At 61.2% G+C, this 25193-nt stretch overlaps 3 protein-coding genes across 3 annotated transcripts in view; all 3 read left to right on the forward strand.

The window, feature by feature from the left end:
* Positions 1 to 917: 917 nt before the first annotated feature.
* Positions 918 to 2461, forward strand: SYT8 (synaptotagmin 8; the record flags this gene model as incomplete). Its single annotated transcript, XM_043452359.1, is given in 6 exon segments — positions 918 to 1107; positions 1110 to 1168; positions 1296 to 1463; positions 1519 to 2076; positions 2179 to 2283; positions 2286 to 2461. Coding segments are annotated over 6 exon segments (1185 nt in total), but the record flags the coding sequence as incomplete, so codon positions are not given.
* A 1346-nt stretch (positions 2462 to 3807) lies between these two features.
* On the forward strand, positions 3808 to 6268 carry TNNI2 (troponin I2, fast skeletal type). The gene is made up of 8 exons (XM_043452358.1): positions 3808 to 3915; positions 4468 to 4497; positions 4671 to 4677; positions 5209 to 5250; positions 5349 to 5477; positions 5600 to 5689; positions 5792 to 5968; positions 6079 to 6268. The coding sequence occupies exons 2-8, from the start codon at positions 4490 to 4492 to the stop codon at positions 6172 to 6174; spliced, it is 549 nt and encodes a 182-aa protein (XP_043308293.1). The 5' UTR covers positions 3808 to 3915; positions 4468 to 4489; the 3' UTR covers positions 6175 to 6268.
* A 7739-nt stretch (positions 6269 to 14007) lies between these two features.
* The window catches only part of LSP1 (lymphocyte specific protein 1), a 37491-nt gene continuing 26305 nt past the window's right edge, over positions 14008 to 25193 (forward strand). The window contains exon 1 of the mRNA XM_043452761.1: positions 14008 to 14159. Coding sequence (XP_043308696.1) covers positions 14092 to 14159 — 68 coding nt within the window. The 5' untranslated portion in view covers positions 14008 to 14091. The remainder of the gene's footprint in view (positions 14160 to 25193) is intronic.

A 25193-nucleotide genomic window follows, 5' to 3' on the forward strand; every position in this document is an offset into this window, starting at 1 on the left:
TGAGGTCCACGACTCTCTGGCCAAACAGGAGGGGGACAGCAGCCAAGCGGGGTGCAGGCAGGGTACACGCATGCACACTCACAAGTGTGCACACACACACAAACACACACACACACGCACGCACACGCACCCACACGCACCCTCAATCAGGTAAAGGGCTTTCAGCCCCATGTGGGAGCTGGGACTCTGCGTCCACCACAGGGCAGCTCCAGGGGCCCGCGGGCCTGCGGCTCTGGGCAGCCCACCTGGGCGCTCCTCCAGGCGGCCTAGGAGGAGTCAGCGGGGCCGCCTGGTCCTGTGAGCGCCCCGAGCGCCCCCACGCTCCACCACCAGGGCCTCGCCAGCGGCCCCCGGCCAGGACTGGCTCCACAGTTGTGGGGCCCACTCAGGACTCATGCGGCCTCGTGCTCCAAACCTTCATTCTCCAAGCTGGCAGTGGCGGGAGTTAGAGCAAGCCCAGCCTCTGCCCGGAGTCCCTGCCGGCCTGACGCCCCCTCCTCATGCGGGTGGCTCCCTGGGGCTGGACTCTGCCCGCTGCGATCGGACAGCCCCTGTGGGGACGAGACAGGCTCATTTGGGAGGAAGGGGAGACAGCCGGGCTGTGCGGCCGGACCCCCGTGGCCAGGACCCCCTGCTTTGATGGTGGCCCCTCCTTCAACAGGCTGGGCCGGTGCTGGCGGGGGCCACTGAGGCCGTTCGTTAGACGGAGGGGCCTCTTCTGACCCTCCCGGCACTAGGCAGCAGGGTGGGCGGGGGACACGGAAGTGTGGGGTCCAGCCCTGACATCTGCCTGTTCCTGGGGGACTATGGCTGGGCTGGACCCTACGACCAAGCCGCCGCTGCCCCCGGGAGGAGGGGAGCCCAGGACAAGCTGTCGCGGGGAGCCGCAGAGTTTCCGGAGGAAAGCAGCGGCCTGAGAGGTGGATTGGGGGGCGTTGCGGCCAGCCTTGCAGGGCCGAGCGGAGGGTGGCCTTCTAGTGGCCTGGAGTTCTGCTCCGTCGCGTACCCGCTGCCTGCGGGTTGGGGGCTCCGATGGGCACAGCGGTCAGCATCCTCGCGACGCCACCCAGGTGCAGCCGGAGGTGGGTAACGTGGCATCTGGACCCGGGGGGCCCAGCAGTGCGTGCGCCTGCAGCTGTCCCTGGAGTGCGACTCTTGAAGCCAGGAGGTGAGGGGGTCCCAGAGGATGTGTGGGATTTTGGAGGGGTGACGGGTGAAGGGTGAGTGCCCAGTGCTGGGTGGCGCAGGGCTGACCGGGGAGGGGCACCTGGCTGAAACAGTCCCCTGGCTCCTAGATCAGGGTGGGCCTCCAGCAGGCCGCGGAGCTGAGGCCCGGGGCGCCGGGCGGCACGGCGGACCCCTGTGCCCGCCTGAGCCTGTCCCCGGACGCCGGGCGCGCGCACGAGCCGAAGGTGCACCGCGGCACGCTGTGCCCCGTGTTCGAGGAGACCTGCTCCTTCCACGTGAGTCGGGGCTGGGCCGGGGGCCGGGGCGGGGCGGCTCACACCCCTCCCGCAGGTGCCGCCCGCGGAGCTGCCCGGCCCGCCCTGCGAGTGCTGCTCCTGGACCACAGGTGCCTCTCCCAGCACCGGCCGCGGGGCGCTCAGCCTGCCGCGGGGCTCCGTGGATCTGCAGCGCCTGCTGGAGCTCTGGCGCCCGCTGGGCCCGCCCGCCCCGGGCTCCCGCCCCCCGCCCGGCTCCTCGTGCTGCGGGGGCGCTGAGGCCCTCTCCTGCTGCCTGCTGCCTGAGCAGACCGCGGAGCTGGGCTTCTCACTGAGCCGCGTGCCCGGCTCGGGCCGGCTGACTGTGGTCGCGCTGGAGGCCCGAGGCCCGAGACCGGTGCTGGCAGGCGAGCACTGGACCCGCCCCTCCACGTGGACAGAGGAAACCCAGGCCCCAGCCCTCAGACCTGGGAGGCCCCAGACCCCTTCTGTGCGCCCAGACCCCTACGTGAAGGTCCAGCCCATGCTGAACCAGAGGAAGTGGAAGAAGAGAAAGACGTCGGCCAGGAAGGGCACGGCCGCCCCTTACTTCAACCAGGCCTTCACCTTCCTTGTGCCCTTCAGCCAGATCCAGGTGGGCTGCCTGGAGGAGGGGGTCGGGGGGGACCTCACTCAGGGCCAAACTGACTGCTGTCTTTCCCCCCCTCCTCCTACACCTCGGCCTGCTTCTACCCAGGGCGTGGATCTGGTGCTGCCGTGGGCAGAGCCTGTCGGCAAGGTGCTGCTGGGCTCCCGGGCCTCTGGGCAGCCCCTCCAGCACTGGGCGGACATGCTGGCCCAGCGGCCCGGCGGCCCGTCTCCCAGTGGCGCCGCCTACAGCCGGCCAGGGAGATGGACCGGGCCCTGGCCTTGCAGTCCCACTGGCGTCTGCCCTTGCCCAGCTTCTGAGGCTGTCCCTGGGCCTGGGTCTCCCTGCGGGTTGCCCCGGGTCCCGCTGTAATAAATGCCTTCCCCCCACACCATGTGTCCTTTCTGAGCTCCGCCGGCACGGCAGGGTCAGGGTCTCCTGATACCGCCACGGCCCCTCCTGTGGATGAGGAGAGGGTCTCCTCTCATGGCTCAGCCAGGCCTTGAGGCCTCTGACTGGTGCCTGACCCCTGAGTGAGGGCAAAGGGGCCCCTCTAGGCCCGCTGGAGATGATCCTGGAGGTGGGGCCCCCTCATGTGTGATGACTAGAGAGTTAGGGATGGGTCCCTGGGGACACAGTGGCAAGAGGGAGATGTTTGGGGGTGGTGGTGACAGTGGATGAAGGGAACTCCAATTCCTGGGACCACCCCAGTTCCCCACAAAGCCCCCAAACCGACTGGATGGTGCCGGGCCTCCCCTGCACGTGCAGCAGGGGGCAGTAGATGCCTGCAGAAGCCACCCTGGGGCCTTTGGGGGCTTAGCCTGGCCCAGAAAGCAGCTCTAATCCCCACACATCTGGACGGCTTTAGCTCTCCCTGACCCTCCCCACGGCCGAGAACCCCCAGCTCGAAGGATGCCAAGTCATGGTCGTCTGGATGCCTCTGCTGGGCGGGGGCCAGGGCGGGGGGCCGCAGGCCCGGGGCTGGGATGAGGAGAGCAGTGCTGGGCCTGCCTGAGCCGCCAGGCAGGCCTGGGGCCCCCTCGAGTTAGGGAGAGCTTCCCAGGCCGGTGGCACCGAAATCTGGGGTTAGAAGGACGTGTTCCGAGCTGTGCGGGGAGCCAGCCCACAGGCACGGCGCTTGGGCAAGGCTGCATGTCCATCTGGGACCTCCCGTCCTGCTCTGGGAGGATGGTGGGGTCCCGCTCTGGAGGGCAGTCCCCCCACCCTCAGCCCAGAGTCCCCGGGGCTGCTTCAGGCCCCAGAGGCTCTGTCTGGGGTCTGGCCTTGCCCCCGGCCAGCTTGAGGCAGGGAGCACGTGAACAGTTCATGCCCAAGCTGCCCACTGGGCTAGAGGGGACAATGGACAGCAGAGTGTAAGCAGCCCAGGGCTGTTGTTTCCCGGGGGCCCAGAGGCCTGGGGAAGCCGAGGGGAATGCAGAGTGAACCCTGACTCTGGGCAGACAGGGCTGGGCCGGAGTGACCCTTCGGCTGACCCCTGAGCTGGGCCCCACAGCTGCTGAGGCCGTCACGTTGTCCTCGGGCTCCTTGCAAGATACAAGGGAGGCGATTCGAAGTCGTCACCTTGCCCTAAATAGACCAACCCAACCTCAGCACCCCCTCCCAAGACTTCTTGGCCTGGACGGCGGCAGCGGCGGCGGGGACGGGCCAGGCGGCCCGGCAGGTGGGGAGGTCCCTGTGCCCCCATTGGTCTGAGGAGGACTCCATGCCCTTTCTGAGCGGAGGCCCAGCCCGGGGGAGGCCATTTATAGCCCTCCCCCGGACCCACCAGCCCAGCTTGCCGCTGCCGGCCTGACCTCGGTGCCACTGCCGCTGCCCAGACGCGAGGTGAGGCCGGCCCGGCCCGCCGAGGCCAGCACGGGCGCATCTGGAGCGCTCCTGCAGAGGGACGTCTCCGGGGCCAGGGTGGGGGTCTGGGGTCTGGGGGCTCCGCAGAGCAGAGGGCTGCAGGGAGACACCCCTGGAGGGGGCTGGCGTGGCGTGGGGTTCCCGGACGGCACAGCGACGGCCAAGTCTCGGCTCTGGGCCGTGGGGAGGGGACTTCATGGAGTGAGGGACCCCAGGCCCTAATGGGGGGCAGTGTCTTCTATGCACTTGGGCCAGAAGCCGAAGGAGCAGAGCTAAAAATAACCAGCGCCTCGGGTGGCCACCTGCGCTGGCCAGACCCACCCTCCCGCAGGGACAGCTGCAGCAACTCCAGGCCCGTGGGGACATTTCGGGCACACTTTCTCCTCTTACTGCCCCCCCCCCGCCCCGGGGAATTCCAAGACGTGGCCCTGAAGGAGGTGGGGGTAGGGGGCGGGTTGGTGCTCCCCCCGCCCCGCTGGGTGCAGGGCAGGCGGGCAGGGGCCCTGACCCCCTCACCTTTCTCTCCCACAGGCTATCAGCCCAGGACCGCACGATGGGGGAGTAAGTGCAACCCTCAGCCCGCTGCCCCCGGGGCCCCCACCCCCGAGCGCTGGGTGGGGGTCTCCGCATGTCCCCACCTGGCCACACCGTGTGCCCACCCGCCCCATCACATAGCCCCGTGGCCCTAACCTCTCTTCTCTCTCCCCCACCCCCCGCCCGCCCTCCTGGGACAGTGAGGAGGTAAGTACTGGCTTGGGGGTGAAACACGGAGGGGATGGGACCCCCAAGTCAGAACAGGCCTGAAACTGGAGCTCCGAGGCCCTGGGAGACCGTCTGTCATCCTGTGGATGAAACTGCCCCACCCCACCCATCGAGACAGCGGGAAACAGAGGAAGTGGCCTCCCCGCCGGCCCCTCCCACGGGCCAGGGGAAGTGAGGCTGCGGCCTGGTCACCGGGGAGTCGCTTCTTCTTTCTCATGGCTGCTCCCCGCCCCCACCCCCGGAGCCCAAGGGTCTCCCCTGCCCTCCTCCCAGCCTCCCCGTCCAAAGTCTCTTCTCCAGACCCCAGGCCTTCCAACCTGAAGGGCCGCCCCGGCAAAGGGTCAGCACGCCGCACCGTGTCCCAGGCTCGTGTCCCCGCACCAGGCCCAGGCCCTGCCGTCCCTTGGGCAAGATGCCCTGGCTGGCCGGGTGGGCAGGGAAGGGTGCAGGGTGCCGGGATCCCGCGCCCCCTGCCAGCCCTGACCGCGCCTCCTCTCCCCTGCCCTGCAGAAACGCAACAGGGCCATCACGGCCCGCAGGCAACACCTGAAGGTAGGTGCGGGCCCGGGGGGGCGGCCCGGGGGGTCTGTGGCCCGGCCAGCCGCGGCCCCTCACCGCCCGCCGCCCGCCACCCGCCACCCCGCCCCCAGAGCGTCATGCTGCAGATCGCGGCCACGGAGCTGGAGAAGGAGGTGGGCCGCCGGGAGGCGGAGAAGCAGAACTACCTGTCGGAGCACTGCCCGCCGCTGCATCTCCCCGGCTCCATGTCCGAAGTGCAGGTAACACTGTGGGCCCCGTCCCTGGCCCGGACGGGCCTCCCCCAGGTCGGGAGGCCGAGCGGGGTGGTCAGGACGGGTGGAGGCCAAGCGTGGGGTCGCCCACCCGCGGTCCCCGCCGCCAGGAGCTCTGCAGGCAGCTGCACGCCAAGATCGACGCGGCCGAGGAGGAGAAGTATGACATGGAGGTGAAGGTGCAGAAGAGCACCAAGGAGGTGAGAGGCGGGGGCGCGCGGGGCCCGGGGCGCGGGGCTGCCCTGGCGGCGGGACCCAGGCTCCGCCGCCGCCGCTGCCCAGCCTCGCTGCCCGCCCCGCAGCTGGAGGACATGAACCAGAAGCTGTTCGACCTGCGGGGCAAGTTCAAGAGGCCCCCACTGCGCCGTGTGCGCATGTCGGCCGACGCCATGCTGAAGGCTCTGCTGGGCTCCAAACACAAAGTGTGCATGGACCTGCGGGCCAACCTCAAGCAGGTCAAGAAGGAGGACACGGAGAAGGTAGGATGTCCCCGCCGGCGGGGGCTCAGCCCCGGGGCCCGCCTGCGGGGCCAGACGTGGGGGGCCAGGGCGGCGGGGCGCCCGCCTGAGCCCCGTCCTCCTCCCTGCAGGAGCGCGACCTGCGGGACGTGGGCGACTGGAGGAAGAACATCGAGGAGAAGTCGGGCATGGAGGGCCGCAAGAAGATGTTCGAGACCGAGTCCTAGGCCCCTCACCCCTGGCCACCGCCCAGCGCCCCTGCAACCTCGGGGGCCCCCCGAGGCCGGCTTGGCACCTGTCAATAAAGGATTCCAATCCCCATGTCTGCTCCTCCCTGCACTGGTCCGGCGCCGCCCCAGCCTTTGTCCACAGGCGGCCCTGGGAAGGCCCTGAGCCTGGGCCTGGGCTTGGTGTGGGGGAGCCACGCGCGGGCTTTGGGGGTCCCGGCTGTCCTGGGGGGGCGGTCTCCAGGCCAGGGGCCCTCCTCCCTGCCCACCCGCTGGGGCAGCCGGGTGGCGTTGGCAGTCAGACCCCAGGCCTGGACACAGGTGGCCGGGGCCGTCTCAGAGCGACACCCTGAGATGACCGTGCGTCTTGTCGCTGTTGTCACAAAGGTCCCCTCGAGGCCCAGAGACACTGTCCTCAAGGCCCCGGTCCACGCAGGGGCCTGGGGGGCCTCCCTCCCCACGCAGGCAGCCCGTTCCTCCCAGCTGCCCCTCCCCAGACCCCAGGCCCCCAGACGGGCTTGGGGGGTGGTCCTGGACCAGACTCCTGGGGGCTTCAAGGGGCTGGGGTCTGTCTCCCCCCGGAGACTGGTGACTAAAGAAGGCAGCCCCACTCTAGGCCCAGCGGGAGGCCTGGCCCTCCTTCCTGCCCGACCCTGGCCCTGGCCACCCCTTCAGGGGATGATGTCCCTGGCATGCCCAGACGGGACTGTCACAGCAAGGCCGCCTTCAGCCTCCGCCTGAGGGATGACGGCGCGGTCCGTGAAGGCCCCGTGCTCAGATCTCTGGTGGGGAGGCCAGGCCGCAGTGGTGATGGAGCGGCTGTCGACCCTGCCCTTGCCCTCGGGAGGCCCCCGGGACTGATGCACAGGGGCCTGGAGCCTTGAGCCTCGAGGGAGGGATGTCAGCCCGCCCAAGGCCTTGGCCCGTCCCGCTGCCTGGCCCTGCTGCTGCAGCCCGGGGACTGGGCTCCATCCTGCGAGCACCTTCCTGCGGGCCCTCCTGCTACCCTGCAGCTCAGGGCGGGCCCAGCAAGCCCTCCTGCTCGGCTAACCTAGCGCTCCCGACGGCGGGCAGCTCGCGAGTGCGGAGCCCAGCGCGGGCAGGCGGCAGGCGGTGGGCTCCAGGACTAAGTGGGCTGCGGTGGCCAGAGCTCCCAGTGGCAGAGGCGGTACCCGCCCCCCACCCCGCAAAGTGAGCCCAGCACCTGTGCAGGGAAAGGGGGCGTGACTCTGTCCCCGGGGCTGGGGGCGGGGCACCCCAGGGAGGCGACCCCCACAGGCGGGACCCGACTCTGATGGTTTGGGGAATGATCTTCACCCCATGGACTGTAGCCCACCAGGCTCCTCTGTTCATGGAATTCTCCAGGGAAGAACACTGGAGTGGGTAGCCATTCCCTTCTCCAGGGGACCTTCCCAACCCAGGGACTGAAGCCACCTCTCCCCCATCTGAGTCACCTGGGAAACCCCCAGGCTCATGGGTGCTTGTTACATTTTCCAATGAACAAACGACATGACTGAGGACCATGTGAACCAAGCCAGACCGGCAAACACCCACTGCATGCAGCTCGGCCTGGCTCCACGCCCTCTGCCACCCTCTGAGGGTGACCTGTGTCCCTGCAGCCGTATGGACATGGGGCCAATCAGGGAAGCACGTAGTCCAGCAGTGGGCAAGTGGTGAGGACTCGGCCTTCTAGAAAGTTCTCTGCAGCGTGGAGAATGGCTGAGGCTGGAGGCAAGAAGGAGCCACTGTCGCTCCTGGGAGGCAGGGGGAGAGCGGCAGTGGGTGCAGAGAGATTCGAGAGGCAGAGCCCCCAGGACGTGGTGGACCAGGGAGACGGGGCACCCAGGCCTGTGCCCAGAGCGGGGGCAGGGCTGGTTCTGCGGGGGGAGGAAGCGGCTGCTCCCAGACAGACAGCTGGGCACAGGGGTTGGGGCTGAAGACGGGGTCTGAGCATCCTCAGCGCTGGGCAAGGTCCCCGACGAGTGGGGGGAGGCAGCGACTCCTGGAGCGCCCGAGCCGGCGCTGCCCGGGAAGAACCCCCGAGGGCAGGAGGAGGCGGCAAGACATGCAGGGGACGTGCCCACTGGGGGTGATGCTGGAGGTCAGGAAGTCCCAGGGGACTTGGCTCAGCTGGGCCGGGGGCCGGGTGAGGCTGGCGGAGACTGGCTGGATGCTCCCAGGAGGTTCGGGGTGTGTACGGCTTTGGGCCTGCAGCTCGCTCCATCCTGCCCCTGCGAGGGCACCCAGACACCCGGGGCCTCGGTCCCCACACTGTCCTCCAGGAAGCGAGCACGGCCCAGGGGCGGACAGCTGAGCACAGGGGCCGTGGGTGTCCAGAGAGCCTGGACCGTCTCGGCGCCAGAAAGGAGGAGGGCAGAGCGAAGACAGAGCAGACCCAAGGAGGGCAGGTGGGCGGCAGGCAGGGTGGCCGGCGAGAGCTCAGCGGTGGACTGAGGTTGGGCCTGCACTGCAGTCAGGGGAGAGGGCTGCTCCTGTTTTAGGAAAGACTGTGAGTCCCTAGGAGTAGAGGAGGCTGGAAGAGGGATAGAGACGGCAGGTGACAGAGCTGAGGATGTGCAGGGGCTCTGAGGGTCAGTCTTGAAACTTTTCTGACAGCCTGAAATAATTTCCTCCCAATTAAACCTTCTTTTAAAAATGTCAAACCAAGAAACCTCTTAAACAATGGCAAAATGGTTGTTCTTCAGTTGCTCAGTCGTGTCTGAGTCTTTGTGATCCCATGGACTGCAGCACGCCAGACTTCCCTGTCCTTCACTATCTCCTGGACTTTGCTCAAACTCATGTCCATCGAGTCAGTGATGCCATCCAATCATCTCATCCTCTGTCATCCCCTTCTCTTTCCCAGCATCAGGTGACCTGGGAAAGAGGTCTTTCCAGGTCTTTTCCAATGTGTCAGCTCTTTGCATCAGGTGACCAAAGTATTGTTGCTTCAGTCCTTCCGATGAATATTCAGGATTAATTTCCTTTAGGATTGACTGGTTTGATCTCCTTGGTGTCCAAGGCACTCTTAAAAGTCTTCTCCAGCACCACAGTTTGAAAACATCGATTGTTCGTCACTCAGCCTTCTTTATGGTCCGACTCTCACATCGGTACATGACTACTGGAACAACCATAGCTTTGACTATACGGATCTTTGTCAAGAAAGTGATGTCTCTGCTTTTTCATACACTGTCTAGGTTTGCCTAACTTTTCTTCCAAGGAGCAAGCGTCTTTTAATTTCATGGCTGCAGTCACCATCTGCAGTGATTTTGGAGCCCAGGAAAAAAAAGTCTCTCACTTGATGGTGGGAGGCCAAGGACCCAGACGGGGGTCTCGGGAGGGTTCCGGGCCCACCCTTCTTCAGCAGGTCGGGTGAGTGCGGTGGGCCAAAGAGATAAGGCGGGGCGAGAGGTGCCAGCCTCAGGGATGGGATGCTGCCAGGAGTCCACTCGGGAGCGGACAGAGCCCTGTGGACTAGGACGGGTGTCTTCCCTGTCCTTCACCATCTCCTGGAGTTTGTTTAAACTCATGTCCATTGAGTTGGTGATGCCATCCAACCATCTCATCTTCTACTGCTCCCCTCTCCTCCTGCCCTCAATCTTTCCCAACATCAGGTCTTTTCCAACGAGTTGGCTCTTTGCATCAGGTGGCCAAAGGACTGGAGTTTTAGCTTCAGCATCAGTCCTGCTAATGAATATTCAGGGTTGGTTTCCAAGGGACTCTCAAGAGTTTTTTTCCAGCACCACAGTTTGAAAGCATCAATTCTTCGGCATCCGGTGGTTTTTATGGTCCAACTCTTACACCCGTACACGACTATTTGAAAAACCATGGCTTTGATTGTTTGGACCTTTGTCAGCAAAGTGATATCTCTGCTTTTCAATACACTGTCTAGGTTTGTCATAAGTTTCTTTTCAAGAAGCAAGCGTCTTCTAAGTTCACGGCTGCTTACCAGCTGTAGTGATTTAAAGCCCAAGAAAAGAAAATCAGCCACAGCTTCTACTTTTCCCCCTTCTATTTGCCATGAAGAGATGGGACTGGATGCCATGATCTCCATTTTCTGAATGTTGAGTTTTAAGTCAGCTTTTTTACCCTCTTCTTTCACCCTCATCAAGAGGCTCTTTAGTTCTTCTTCTCTTTCTGCCATTAGAGTGGCATCATCTGTGTATCTGAGGTTGTTGATATTTCGCCAGGCAATCCTGATTCCAGCGTGTGCTTCATCCAGCCCAGCATTTTGCAGGATGCACTCAGAATATAAATTAAATAAGCAGAGTGATGATATACAGCCTTGACCTACTCCTTTCCCGATTTTTAACCAGTCTGTTCTTCCATGTCCAGTTCTAACTGTTGCTTCTTGACCTGCATACAGGTTTCTTGGGAGACAGATAAGGTGGTCTGGTATTCCCACCTCTTCAAGAATTTTCCGCAGTTTGTTGTGATCCATACAGTCAAGGCCTTCTTGTAGTCAATGAAGCAGAAATAGATGTTTTTCTGGAATTCCTGTGCTTTTTCTATGATCCAACAAATGTTGGCAATTTGATCTCTGGTTCCTCTGCCTTTTCTAAAGCTCATACATCTGGAAGTTTTTGGTTCACGTACTGCTGAAGCCTAGCTTGGAAGATTCTGAGCATGACCTTGCTAGCATGTGAAAGGAGTGCAACCGGACGGTAGTTTGAACATTCTTTGGCTTCCTGGCAATTCCAGGCCCACTGAAGCTGCCCTCCTTGCAGGGAGACCCAGCCAGGTGCCCGGGGTCCCAGGCGCACCCCTCGGCCTGACCCCCAGCCCCCATCAGGGCTCACGTGTGTGCACAGACACCCTGATCTGTTCCCCATCTCCGATGGCTCCTGTCACCAATCTGCCACCCCCGGGCCCCCACCTGCCCTGGCAGACTCCCTGCCCTTTCTGTCCCCAGGCCAGGACCCCAGGCTCCAGCTCCCCTGACGCGGGAACACGCGGCGGTGGTGGGGGGAGCTGCACCACCAAACCCCGAAGCTCCTCCCAGAGGAAAGCCCGTCCAGCGTTGCGCACGCTCGCTCGCGTGAAAGCCGAGCACACGATGAGGGTCACGGTGCAGCTGGAGACCCCGGGCCTCCCTCCGGCCTGCTCACTGCCGACCATCTCTCTTCCGGCGTCTCCCCGCTGTGCCCACACCCACACAACCCCCCAGGACGCCTCTGCTTGGGTTTCCGCAGTCGGCATCCATGTCCAGACCCTCTCGAGACACGACCTTCTCCCGCTTTCTGTCTGTGCTTGCTGATGTCACGCCTGGGTCCCCGGTGCCTCCAGGCACTCTGACTTCTCAACCCCGTCCCCAGCCTCTCTCATGGTCTCTCCACCCCTCCCCTGCCAGCCGGGGCTCCGAGGTCCTCGGAGGAGGGGCCTGGGGCCCCAGGATGAGTGTGGGCCCCTCCCCTCCCACCTGGATGGGGCTGAGAGTGACGCGCCCTTGGCGCTGAGCCCTGAGGTGCGGGGCTGTTTGTTGCAGCAGCTCCTTCCTTCCCTGACGGGCACATCCCCGAGTCAGCGTCCAGGGCACCGACAAAGGCGAAGCACAGCCCTGCAACTCAAACGGCAGGGCTCATGTCTCCAGGCCTGGAGGCCGGAACCCAGACCCTGGTGTGGGCAGGGCTGGCCCGCCTGAGGCCTCCCTCCTGGGCGTGCGGACGGCCGTCTCCTCCCCGTGTCCTCCAGGGTCGCCCCTGTGTGTGTCTGAGCCCTGACCACCTCTTCCTATAAGGACACCGTCAGCGCTCGGCCAGATCAGACGTGCGTCACCCTCTTCCTGCCTTGACCTGTCCCTGCTCTGACCACTTTCCTGATCTTGACCCCTGCTCCTCACACACCCCACCCTCTCTCTCATTCACCACCCCTGCCCCCAGCATCTCATCACCCGGTCCCTGGAGGGTGGGGTCCTGACACTGCTTTCCCCGGGGCCCTGTCTCACCTGGGCCTCGGAGGCCACCTTGTCCGTGGCCCGGCCTCCCCGGGGTGGTCTGCCTGGGCGTCTCGCAGGCAGAGTCAGTGCCCCTGGGCACTTCTGCCCCCGTCCACCTCGCCCAGATCTCCTCCCGGCCAGCACCTCGGGCTCGGGACCTGCACGCCTGGCTCAGAACCTCAGGGGCCAGAAGCCTCCTTGGTGCGCACCCCGCCCTCCCGCAGGACGCGCTATTTCCCCGGTCCCTCTTGGTGTTGCTGGAGACCCTGGCAGGCTGGGCGCGAGCAGGGGCTGAACGTAGCCTCGGCCTCCTGAAGGCCCCTCTGGAGTCTGTGTGATCGACGGCACGTCTGCTTCCTGGGTGGACCCTGGGGTCTTCCGAGGAAGGCCAGCTCTCCTCACCTGCCCCCCAGCGGGGCACAGGGGCCCTCGGGCTCAGGCACTGGGTCCCCAGCGGTGCTGTCTGCCTCGCCCATGTGGGCTGGACGAGAGGGGTGGAGGTGTGAGGAGGCGGGCCTGGGGCATTTCTGCCTGAAGGTGTGAGGTTCCAGCACATGCATGCAGAAACGGGCTGAAGGGAGCAGGGGAGGCTGGAGGCATGGTCAGCAGCTGGCTGGCCCTGGGACTTGGGGGCAGAGCCTCAAGGCAGGAGCTGGACCTCAGGAGGGGAGAGGGTGGTGGAGCGAGTTGCGGCCGAGGAGGGGGACCCTGGTGAGTGAGGGGACGCTGCCCTCCGTGGGCCCCAGAGCCCTGAGGCACCCTCGGACACGGCTGCCATGGGCCCCCACCTTCCAGGCGTGGAGACAGGGTGTCTCCCTTCCTTTTGTTTCGGCAAGTGTCAGGGCCACTTTGGTGGACGCACAGCGGGAGGCAGGGGTGTGAGCGTCCCCGAGTGGCTGCCACACCTCCCGTCCTGCAGCCCGGAGGCAGGGACCCAGCTGTCACAGGGGTTGCTTCTGGCCCCTCCCCAGCGGCTGGTGGTTTCCTGGGGCTTTTCGGTTGGAGACGCACCACCCACACCTCGCTTTCATCTTCAGTTGGCATCTCCCAACAGGCCAGTCTGCCTCCAAGTTTCCCCTTTTGGTAAGGACATCAGTCATCCTGAATTATGACCTAGTGACCTCATCTTAACTGATTGCATCTACAATGACCCTATTTCCAAATAAGGTCCCATTCTGGGGTGCTGGCCAGCGGGACTCCAGCCTACAGATTTGGGGACACAGTTCAACCCCTCCACAGGAGGGATCTGTTGTTTCTGGGCCTTCGAGGGTGGGGATGGGCTGAGAGGACACACTGTGGAGGGCTCTGGGGTCTGGTGAACCCTTGGTGGGGCGGGTCAGTCCCGAGTCCCCGGCCATGGGCGCTGGCAAAGTCCAGGGGCAGCAGAGAGACCCCAACAGTTCAGGAAAGTAAAGAAAACTGTGAGCAAACACGGGGGTGGGTGAGGGGGCATCTGCGGGCAGAGCAGCTCAGGCTGGGTCCTAGACGTTTGGAGAGCAGGGACCAGTGAGGGGTGAGCCAGGCGATGACCAGAGAGTCGGGAAAGGGGACCATGCTCTGGGAGTGCACACAGGAGACACCACCCAGGGAGGTCACCACGCTTCACGTGAAGGCTTAGGGACCGGGACCGTGCCCCCTGCTTGGGGACACCAGCCAAGCAGAGCTGGACTTCGAGGCCTGGACGGCGGGTGGGTGGGTGGCTCCGGTGTGGGGTCCCAGCCCCCACACCCTGCACCTCCGCCTCACCTCTGCCTCCGGGCCCTCCAGGCCCCTGCAACTTGCTTAACGCTTCCTGGCGACTCGTGTTTTTTTCTCTTCTCTTGCAGCAACAGATTAGAAAACAACACCCCAACCCCAGCCCCGATGCCTTCCAAACCTCAACCTGCAGCCGGAAGGGGGAAGTGAAACCCGGCTGGGGGTGGGGGCTCCGGGACGGCCGCCCCAGGAAGCGCCCAGAGCTGCAGCTCACACGCACAGCGAGGACCATGGCGGAGGCTCCCGGCAACCCCGGCTCCGAGGAGCGGCGGGAGCTGCTGGCGGAAGAAGACACAGGGTAAGGCCCGGCCGCGTGCGCGCCCAGGTCCGCACAAGCTTTTGCATCCGCACGTTGTGGGGTCACGCTTAACCGGAGGTCTGCGGCAGCGCGGGGCCGGAGGAGGCTCCAGGCTGCAGGGCGTCTTCCTGGGTTCTTGTCCCCACCCACCCCCCGGGGCAGCGAGATGCCTCCTTCCGTCTGCCTCTGCAGCTGGGCCTTGCTGGAGAGGTGGGTTCTGCCACCCACCAGTAGGATGCGAACAGGGCTCCAGGCGGGCTGGACGCCGAGGGAAGAGCCTGGGCCTCGGGCAGGCAGGGCGGAGACTGTGAGGGCAGGAGGTGGGGTGGGCCCCGTCCAAGAGGCCTGGCCAAGATGGGGTGCTCAGCCTCGGGACCCTCGAAGCCTGTGCCGGGAGCCCGGCCGGGCCCTCTCCCGGGCCGCCCCGCCCCGCCCCGCCGGGGTGAGCAGGCGGAGGGCTCCACGGGTTCTGAGCGCCCGGCTGGCGGTGGGCCGTGAGGGGCCGACCAGGGCTTCGGGCAGGGTGCGCGTGAGCACAGCCGGAGCCGGGAGGGGACGCTGGCGACCCGGGCGTCTGCAGGAGGCCGCTAGGCTCTGTGGAGCGCCCCCCACCTGAGACGGGGCGAGGAGGGGTCCCTGGCTGTGGGGGTCTGCTGGTCCCCGGGTGCGGGGGCTGGACACGGGAGCGGACAGGGCTCGCGGATGGACAGACGTCCTCACGGTCGGGGCTTGGGCAGCCGTGTGGAGAGAGACCACGGGCCCAGCGGGAGGATGGCAGAAAGGAAGGGCAGAGGGAGGGGGTGAGACGCCCAGAGCCACAGGACTGAGATGGAGCCGACCAACAGCCCCCCTACTCGCTCCAGAGCTGCTGGGGTTGGGGGGTGGGGCAAGGGAGAGCCCGCCGGCCCACTGGGACCCCCGCCGGCCGAGCCACCGCAGGCTGGGCTCCTCGCGGCCTCAGGCTTTCCTTGCAAAGTGGATTCTGACCCCAGCTCTCGCACGGGAGGCTGGAGGCAGTGGTACCCGGTTCCGTGATGATGCTTTTAGTGACGAGGAAGGGAGGCTGGAGCTGTTGGCGAGGCTCATGCACCAGCAGGTGAGGGAGATGCCCTTGCGTCTCCTCCCGGTCAAGTTCCAGGGGAGCTCTGGGGTGGGGGCCGTGGGACTGAGTCCTGGGGGGGCGGGGGCGGCTGGGCAGCAGCTGGGCAGCTGGGGTCTGGTGGGGTCAGGGTGCGCGTGCCCACCCTGGGCTGTCCGGGGTAGCCGGGGGGTGTCAGGTAGGACCCACCGCTTGCTGCAGAGGAAGGGAGGGAGGCATGACCCAGGCTTGGTGCCCCAAGGAGGCGGCCTGGCCTCCTGCGGGGGCCGGCCACACCGCACAGAGCAGGTGACGGGAACAGCTGTGTCCTTGCTCGGGAACGGCTCCTCACGTCAGCGCCGCCCAGCCTGGGCTCCCCTGCGCCTCCGGCTGCCGCATGCCCATAGAAGGGCATGGCTTGCGTGGCCTGGCAGGGGCCTGCCCGCTCCTTGGCCCCATCCTTGACCCGCCTCCTCCCAGCTGTTGGGCACCCGGAGGGGAGGGGGCGACGGAGGGCACGGCCACCAGCTCCAGGCCGGGCGGCTCCCCGGGGCCTGTGCCTGGGACTCGGAGTCTGTCGGGCGCTTGGCGGGAGGACCAGTCCAGAGACACCCCCGCCCTGGAGCTGGGCGACCCCATGACATCCACCCCCCCGGCACGGTGCGCGTCCTGACCTTTCAGAGTGAAACTGAGACCCAGGGTGGGGGCGGGGGGGGGTGGTTCTTGTTTCACAAGGTGACGGAGGGAAGCAGGGATTTTCCTGTCGGGGTAAGGGAGAAGTCCCCGACGCCCAGGCAGGGGACCTGTGGCTGGGAAGCCCCTCCCGGGGGCCCCCGGGAGGGCCAGGGTCTGCTGGGGCAGAGAGCAGAGCTCAAAGACGGCCGCGATCTGTCTCCCAGCCCCCACTGGCCGCCCACGGCAGAGCCTTCAGGTCTGTGGGTCCAGGGCAAGCCATCCCCTCAGACTGCCCAAGCACAGGACCTGCCTCCTCAAACCGCCCCAGACGCCTTGGAGGCCCATGGGCACCCCAGCCGTCCCCGAGGCCAGGCCGGAGCATGCGGGTCCTCCCTGCACCCGCCGCCACCCGCAGGCAGCGTCCCGGGCCTCTCCCCACCTCCCCCGCCCCCCCAGCTGTAGCCCTTGCGCCTCCCAGGTTGGCTGGGACAACAGGGTGGCCTGCAGACCCCTGCCCCTTCCCCGGCCACGCTCTTTGTCCACAAGCCATTGGACTACGTCCTTCCACGCGTGGAACCATGTGCCACGGAGCGGCACTACCCACGCCCCGGGGCGGCCACTGCTGCCCCAGCCACACGGCCCTCACTGCCCCACAGTCTGGCCTTCCCAGCCCTTCCCCGTTCTGGAAGGTGCCGGAATCATCTCGGACTTTGGACAGGACCCTCCTCAGCCTCCCTGGCCACCCCACTCCCTCTCCAAGCTTCTGAAGTTTCCTCTGAACTCACCTCCGTGGGTGGCCCCTAACCCAGGTTCCCTTTGCATCCACCACTGCCCATGGCAGGGCCCGTGTAGAGCTCCGGTCTGTCCCCTCCTGGGGACAGGGGCAGGCCCTGGCTGACCGTGACTGGGGTGGGATGGGGTGAGCAGGTCTCCCTGACCCCCAGGCCACTGTGGCCCCTCCCGGCCCGCCAGATAGGGTGTGACCCCCGCCCAGGTGACGCTGCCCCCTCACTGCTCCGTGTGCCGAGGTCAGGGGGCAGGCGGGCAGCAGGGGGACAGCTTGCAGGACCCCTTTCTGGGCCATCTGTACCTACAGGCCCTTTTCAGCCTGCCCTCTGCGCTGCAGGGTCTGCAGGACAAAGGCTGCTGGTCCCCACGGGGCAGCGGGCAGTGGATGAAGGTCTGAGCTGGCCTGGAGGCCTCGGACATGTCCGTCCGGCCGAGGGAGCCGGGCTGGGAGGGGCCCGTGGCGCCGGAGAGGCCCTGGGTGGGGACCCCCGGGCACCCCACCACTCTCCCTTTGCCCACTTGCCCTCCCAGCAGGCCTAGCGCCGCCTGGTACAGCTGGGCATGCAGCCTGGAGCAATGAGAGGCACCACAGCCTGCTCAGGGGGCGGCCGGGCCCAGGCAGCGTCAGGCACCCCCCAGCCGCGCGGGCTGGTGGGGCGGAGGGATGGGGGCCACACACTGGGACTGCTCTCCCGGCCTCCGGCCCAGATCCGGGGGCGGCAGTCAGAGCTGGGTCAGGCCTCAGGACCCCCAGGTGGGCCTCATCTCCTCCTCCCCCAGGTCAGGGGTCTCGGGCGCCCGGAAATTTCCCAGGGGAGCGGGAAGGCTGAGCTCAGCGCAGATGATGGATGCCTTCCTCCTGCGCCTCCTCCCGCCTCCATCTGGACCCTTCACATCCCCTCCTCGGTGCGGGGGAGGGAGAGGACCTTCACACACACTTGGGAAGTCACTGCAGGGCCCACCCTGCCGACTTGGGAAGCCGGAAACCCTTCCCTGCCTCCCCACCCCCTTCCTGGTCCCCATCTGCCTCCTCAGAGAACAATCCTGGAGCTGCCGGGGCAGAACCAGGGGGGTCTTGGGGCCAGGATGGGCGGCCCTGCCCTCCCCCCACGCCCCCAGCCCCGGCCCGCCTCTGCCCCAGCACCCCTCACAGGGCCCAGAGCGAGAGCCAGCCCGCCTCGGGCAGCAGCAAGAAGCCCCCCGGGCTGGCCCTGAGTGTCACCTTTGCCTTCCTCGGCTCTGACCCGGGGCAGGGGGTGGGTGGGCTCACCCCGAGCCCCAGGGCAGATGGCGCCAGCTGCTGGGACTTTCTGGGGTGACTGCACCCCAGCCTGAGGTCTCAGTTTCCTCAAGTGCACAGTCATCGCTCACTCACACCCTGAACCAGCCTCGCTGAGCGCTGTAAACTAAGGTGCTCACTGCCCAGCCAGACAGGCCAGTGCCAGGGCCCCCTTTCCACGGGCAGAGCTGAGGCTGGAGGGCAGCTGGTCGCCAGCTCTGAGCGTCTGCTTCCTAAGCCTGCTGTCCTGCAGGAGCCCAGGCCCCCCAAGACCCAGCGAGGAGTCGGGGGGACCCAGAGTGGGCTGGGCTGACCTCGCAGGCCCTCGGAAACCCCACACACTGGTGCCCCCTGAGTTTCCTGGGATGTGGAGAGCCAGCCCGACTAGGGCACAACTCAGGAGACACCCCGGGGTCCGCCCTCGAAGCAGACACGGGGTTGAGCACGCGCAGGGGGAGCAGGTCCTCTCCAGGGCCCCCTGGAGCGGTGCCCTCAGCTTCTCCCCCAGACCCAGCCCCAGCCCTGTGCATCTCGGGGTCCCCTTCCCACAGGCTGCGCAAGGCCTTCTTGGAGAAAGGGAGTGGGGAGGGGGCCTGGGCCACGAGGCCACCAGTGAGGGCAGTTCCCAAACCTCCCCAACCCTGAGCCAGACTCCCGCCGCCGTGATGAGTGGAGACCTAGCAGGGAGGGCACAGGCGGGCGCAGGCCCCGGGAAAGCTCCGCCAAAGGGAGCCCCTCACACCTCCCCTGACACCCGAGAGCAGAGGGAGGGCGCCGGGCCAGCCTGCGAGGGTGTGGAGTTTACAGGAGATAAGGGGATGGGGAAAATCAGGCCTCCTCACGCTGCTCGGCCAGCACGGCCCCGCAGTGCCAGACACAGGCAGATAAGGGGTGGGGGGTGATGGGAGAGGAAAGCCCTGGCCCTTTCCTGGGGTCAGGCCCGTCTGTCCACACTCCGTCAGCTCCCCGCCTCCGAGCCAGGAAGGTGGGAGCGGGTGGGTGGAGGAGGCCGTCTGGTCCCCCTGGCTGGCGGGGAGGGGCTGTCTGGGAACCTGGGAGCTGGGTGCGCCTCGCCCCGCAGGAGCCTGGAGCAGGGCCAGCGCCGGGGGCAGGGGGACGCAGCGGTCAGCAGGCAGAGCTGGCAGGGAGCGGGGGCGCAGAATCAAGCAGTGGTGGTGGGTGCAGCCTCGGCCTCCCCACTGTCCCCCGCGAGAGTGAAGACCAGGAGAGGGTCGCCGCCTGACTCTGTGCCTGGGAGGTGGGGGTCTCAGACGCTGCCCCTTTCCACCCCCAGGGGGAAAACATAAGCCCCTCACTCCAAAGTGGTCTGTGTGCCTCCGGGAGAGGAGCCTGCTCTGCGGATGGCTTCCCTTCTGAGGTCCCAAGGCTGCCCAGGCACCTTCTCCTCTTCAAAAACAAGTGGGACTTGGGACAGACGGATCCAGCCAGTTGATTCTAGAGGGATCTGGAAAGACATCGTGGGTCTTTCTCCTGGTCCCAGCCCCTCCCCAGATCCCAGCTTCATGGGATTCCCACCACAGCACGACCCTGGCCCCCTCCCCGTGCAGGACTGAGACGCACACACGGCAGATGAATACTCAGGAACACTGCTCTACGGGGGCCACCCAGGAGCCCCTGCCGCTGAGACCGCCGGCCCTGACCCCTCTTACACACTCCGTCCCTCACGGGCTCTCACTGTTGGATACACACTTTTAAAGAAAAATTCATTGATCTGGCTTTACTGGGCCTTAGTGGCAGCACGCAGGATCTTCAGTGTATCGTGTAGAATCTTTTGTTCTGACGCATGGACTCTCCAGGGCAGCGCGGGCTCCAGGGCCCGGGGCTCAATAGTTGCAGTCTGGGCTTAATTACTCTGCGGCATATGGGATCTTAGTTCCTGAACCCGTGACCCCTGCATTGCAAGGCGGGATCTTAACCACTGGACCACCAGGGAAGTCCCTGATGCAACTTTCACTGAGATACAGCTCTGTAAGCATGTGTGTGTGTGTGTGTGTGTGTGTGTGTGTGTGTGTATTGAGAATGTCTAAACAAGAGGACAGATCCCTCGCTCCCCAGACCCTATTTAAGTTTTGTCGTGGCACTAACCTTACTGGGGAGAGGATATGGGCCTTTATCTTCTTTAGCCACAAGTTTATGAACCATGTCTTAGTCCCAGAAGAAAGAAAAAAGATAAAAAGACTCAACAAGAGAAAAGTATAAATGAAATGAACGGTAGATGAAGAAAGGTAGGAAGTAGGAACAACTAGATGATGGATGGGTGAATAGATGGCTAATAGGTGGGTGGAGGGATGGACGGATGAGCGAGTAGATGGATGGATGGTGGGTAAAGGGATAGGTGTGTGGATAGATGGGCGGGCGGATGGGTGGATAGATGTATCAGTAATGACTGAATGGATGGGTGTCTGGATAGATAAATGGTGGGGAGGTGGGGAGGTGGATGGATGGATGGATGAGTAGATGGATGGAGGGATGAGTGAAAGGATGATGAGGGGTGAGGAGACACATGGATAGATGAAGGGGTGAAAGGATGCACAGAAGGATGAAGGAGGAATGATAGGTGGATGGATGGAGAGGTGGATGGATGGATAGGTGGGTGGGTGGGTGAATGAATGGATGAGTGAATGGGTGAATGGAAGGATAAGGGGTGGATGAATAAATGGATGATGGGTAAGTGGATGATGAATGAATAGATGGATGGAAGGACAGATGTACAGACGGATGAGTGAATAGGTGGATGGATGAATGAATGGGTGAGTGGATGAGTGGTTGGTTGGGTAAATGGGTGGGTGGATGAATGGGTGCAGAATGGTGGGATGGCTGGCTGGCTGGATGATGGTTGGATGAGTGGATGAAAGAGTGGGTGGCTAGATGGAGGTAGAAAGGAGGGATGGTTGGATGAATGGATGCGTGGCTGATGGGTGAATGAGGGGATGAAGAGAAGGAATGAATGAGTGATTTATGGATGAGAGAATAGTTGGATAGGTGAATGGATGAATGAACAGATGGGTGAATGAATGAGTGTATGATGAGTGGATGGATAGAAGATGGGTGACTATAGATTAATTCTGGGTAGATGGATGGATGAATGGATGGATGGATGGATGAGTGAATGGGTAGATTGATAAATGTATGACTGGAGGGATGTTTGGATGGATGGATGATGTGTGAATTGATTGGTGGGTAGGTAGATGGCTGGATGGCTGGATGTAAAAATGGATTGATAATGGGTGGATGGATGGATGAATGAATAGGTGGACAGATGGAAGTTGATTAAATGGATGGATAGATTATGGGTGGATGAATGAGATGTAAGGGTAGATGAGTGAATAGATGGATGATGGGTGGATGAGTGTATGGATGGATGTGTGAATGAATGGATAGGTAGATGGATGATGGATGGATGAGTTTGCGGATAGATATAGGAATGGCATTAGTGTATGGGTAAATAAATGTAATGTTATAGATAAATAACTGGACAGATAAATGCAGATGGGTATACATAATTGGTAGATTTTTATGAGTGGACAAATTTAATTCAAATGACCATTATGTTTGCTACTGTGGGAAAGAATCCCTAGAAGAAGTGGAGTAGCCCTCTTGGTCAACAAGAGTCTGAAAAGCAGTACTTGGGTGCAGTTTCAAAAAGGACAGAACTATCTTGGTTCATTTCCAAGGCAAACCATTCAATATCCCAGTATGCCCCAACCACATCTATGCCTCAGCCACTGATGCTGAAGAAGCTGAAGCTGACTGGTTCTGTGAAGACCTACATGATCTTCTAGCACTAACACCAAAAAAAGACATCCTTTTCATTATAGGGGATTGGAAGGCAAAAGTAGGAAGTCAAGAGATACATGGAGTAACAGGCAAGTTTGACCTTCAAGTACAAAATGAAGCAGGCAAAAGGCTAATAGAATTTTGTCAAAACAATACACTGGTCATAGCAAACACCCTTTTCCAACAACACAAGAGACAATTCTACACATGGATATCACCAAATGGTTGATAACAAAATCAGATTGGTTATATTCTTTGCAGCCAAAAATGGAGAAATTCTCTACAGTCAGCAAAAACAAGACCTCAAGCTAACTGTGGCTCAGACCATTAGCTCTTTCCTGTAAAATTCAGGCTTAAAATAAAGAAAGTAAGCTATGCAGGTATGACCAATAGGTCATTCAGGTATGACCTAAGTCAGATCCCTTATGATTATACAGTGGAAGTGACAAATAGATTCAAGGGATTTGATCTGATAGACAGAGTGCCTGAAGAACTATGGACAGAGGTTCATAACATTGTACAGGAGGCGGTGACCAAAACCATCCCAAAGAAAAAGAAATGCGAGAAGGCAAAATGGTTGTTTGAGGAGGCCTTGCAAATAGCTGAGAAAAGCAGAGAAGCTAAAGGCAAAGGAGAAAAGCAAAGATATCCCCATCTGAATGCAGAGTTCCAAAGAATAGCAAGGAGAGATAAGAAAGCTTTCCTAAGTGAACAATGCAAAGAAATAGAGGAAAACAACAGAATGAGAAAGACTAGAGATCTCCTCAAGAATATTATAGATACCAAGGGAACTTTGCATGCAAAGATGGGCACTATACAGGACAGAACGTTATGGCCCTAACAGAAGCAGAAGAGATTAAGGAGAGGTGGCAGGAATGCACAGAAAACTGTACAAAAAAGTTCTTAATTACTCAGATAATCACGATGGTGTGATCACTCACCTAGAGTCAGACATCCTGGAGTGTGAAGTCAAGTGGGCCTTAGGAAACATCACTACGAACGAAGCTAGTGGAGGTGATGGAATTCCAGTTGAGCTGTTTCGAATCCTAAAAGATGATGTTGTTAAAGTGCTGCACTCAATATGGCATCAAATTTGAAAAGCTCAGCAGTGGCCACAGGACTGGAAAGGTCGATTTTCATTCCAGTCCCAAAGAAGGGTAATGCCAAAGATTGCTCAAGCTACTGGACAATTTAGCTCATTTCCCATGATAGTAAGTTTATGCTCAAAATCCTTCAAGCTAGGCTTGAGCATTATGTGTACTGAGAACTTCTAGGTGTAACAGCTGCGTTTAGAAATGGCAGAGGACCCAGAGATCAAATTGCTATCTGTTGGATCATAGAGAAAGCAAGGAATTCCAGAAAAACATCTACCTCTGCTTCATTGACTACAAGAAAGCCTTTAACTGTGTGGATCTCACAACAAACTGGAAAATTCTTAAAGAGATGGGAATACCAGACCACCTTATCTGTCTCCTGAGAAACCTGTGTGCAGGTCAAGAAACATCAGTTAGAACCTTACACAGAACAACTGATTGATTCAAAATTGGGAAAGAAGTGTGTTAAGGCTGTATATTATCACCCTACTTACTTAAGTTATTCAGTTCAGTTCAGTCGCTCAGTCGTGTCCGACTCTCTGTGACCCCATGGACTGCAGCACGCCAGGCCTCCCCGTCCTTCACCAACTCCCGGAGTTTACTCAAACTCATGTCCGTTGAGTCAGTGATGCCATCCAACCGTCTCATCCTCTGTCGTCCCCTTCTCCTCCTGCCTTCAATCTCTCCCAGCATCAGGATCTTTTTCAATGAGTCAGTTTTTTTGCATCAGGTGGCCAAAGTATTGGAGTTTCAGCTTCAGCATCAGCCCTTTCAATGAATATTCAATACTGATTTCCTTTATGATTGACTGGTTAGCTCTCCTTGCAGTCCAAGGGACTCTCAAGAGTCTTCTCCAACACCACAGTTCAAAAGCATCGAGTCTTTGATGCTCAGCTTTCTTTATAGTCCAACTCTCACATCCATACATGATAGGCAGAGTATATCATGCAAAATGCTGGGGTTGATGAATCACAAGCTAGAACCAAGATTGCTGGAAGAAATATCAACAACCTCAGATATGTAGATGATATCACTCTAATGGCAGAAAGCGAAGAGGAACTAAAGAACCTCTTGATGAGGATGAAAGAGGAGAGTGAAAAAGCTGGCTTAAAATTCAGTATTTAAAAAACTAACATCATGGCATCTGATCCCATCAACTCATGGCAAATAGGAGAGGAAAAGTAGAAGCAGTGGCAGATTTTCTTTTCTTGGGCTCCAAAGTCACTGTGGATGGTGACTGCAGCCTTGAAATTAGGAGATACTTGCTTCTGGAAAGAAAGCTGTGGCAAAGCTAGACAGTGTATCAAGAACCAAAGACATCACTTTGCCAACAAAAGTCTATGTAGTCAAAGCTATGATTTTTTCAATAGTCATATATGGATGTGAGAGTTGGACCTTAAAAAAGGCTGAGTACCAAAGAATTGATGGTTTTGAATTGTGGTGTTGGGGAAGACTCTTGAGAGTCCCTTGGACTGCAAGGAGATCCAACCAGTCCATCCTAAAGGAAATCAGTCCTGAATATTCATTGGAAGGACTGATGCTGAAGCTGAAACTCCAATTCTTTGGCCACCTCATGCGAAGAACTGACTCATTTGGAAAGACCCTGATGCTGGGAAAGATCAAAGCCTTAAGGGGAAGAGCGCAACAGAGGATAAGATGGTTGGATGGCATCACCGACTCAATGGACATGAACTTGAGCAAACTCTGGGAGTTGGTGGAGGACAGGGAAGCCTGGTGTGCTGCAGTTCTTGGAGTTGCAAAGAGTCAGACACAACTGAGTGACTGAACAACAACAATGTAAAGATAAATGTAGAGATGAATAAATAGATGGTTGGTTGGATGAGCTGTTCCCTGGTAGCTCAGACAGTAAAGAATCTGCCTGTAAATGCCAGAGACTGGGGTTTGATCCCTGGGTCAGGAAGATCCCCTGGAGAAGGGCGTGGCAACCCACTCCAGTATTTTTGCCTGGGAAATCCCATGGACGGAGGAACCTGGGGGGCTACAGTCCATGGGGTCACAAAGAGTCAGACATGACTGAGTGGACATGACTTAGTGAATGAGAGATGGATGAATGAATAGATGAATGAAAATAATAGTAACTACCATTGATTGAAATTTACTATGTTCCAATAACTGTTTTAGGTATTAACTCATTTGGATGGTCTTATGGGCAAAATAATGGATAAATATGTATGTGTGTCCAGTTCTTTGCATCCCCGATGGACTGTAGCCCACTAGGCTCCTCTGCCCATGGAGTTTTCCAGGCGAGAATGCTGGAGTCGGTTGACAATTCCTGCTCCATCTTCCAGACCCAGGGATTG

This window comes from Cervus canadensis, chromosome 29, assembly GCF_019320065.1.
Source record: "Cervus canadensis isolate Bull #8, Minnesota chromosome 29, ASM1932006v1, whole genome shotgun sequence".
NCBI lineage: Eukaryota > Metazoa > Chordata > Mammalia > Artiodactyla > Cervidae > Cervus > Cervus canadensis.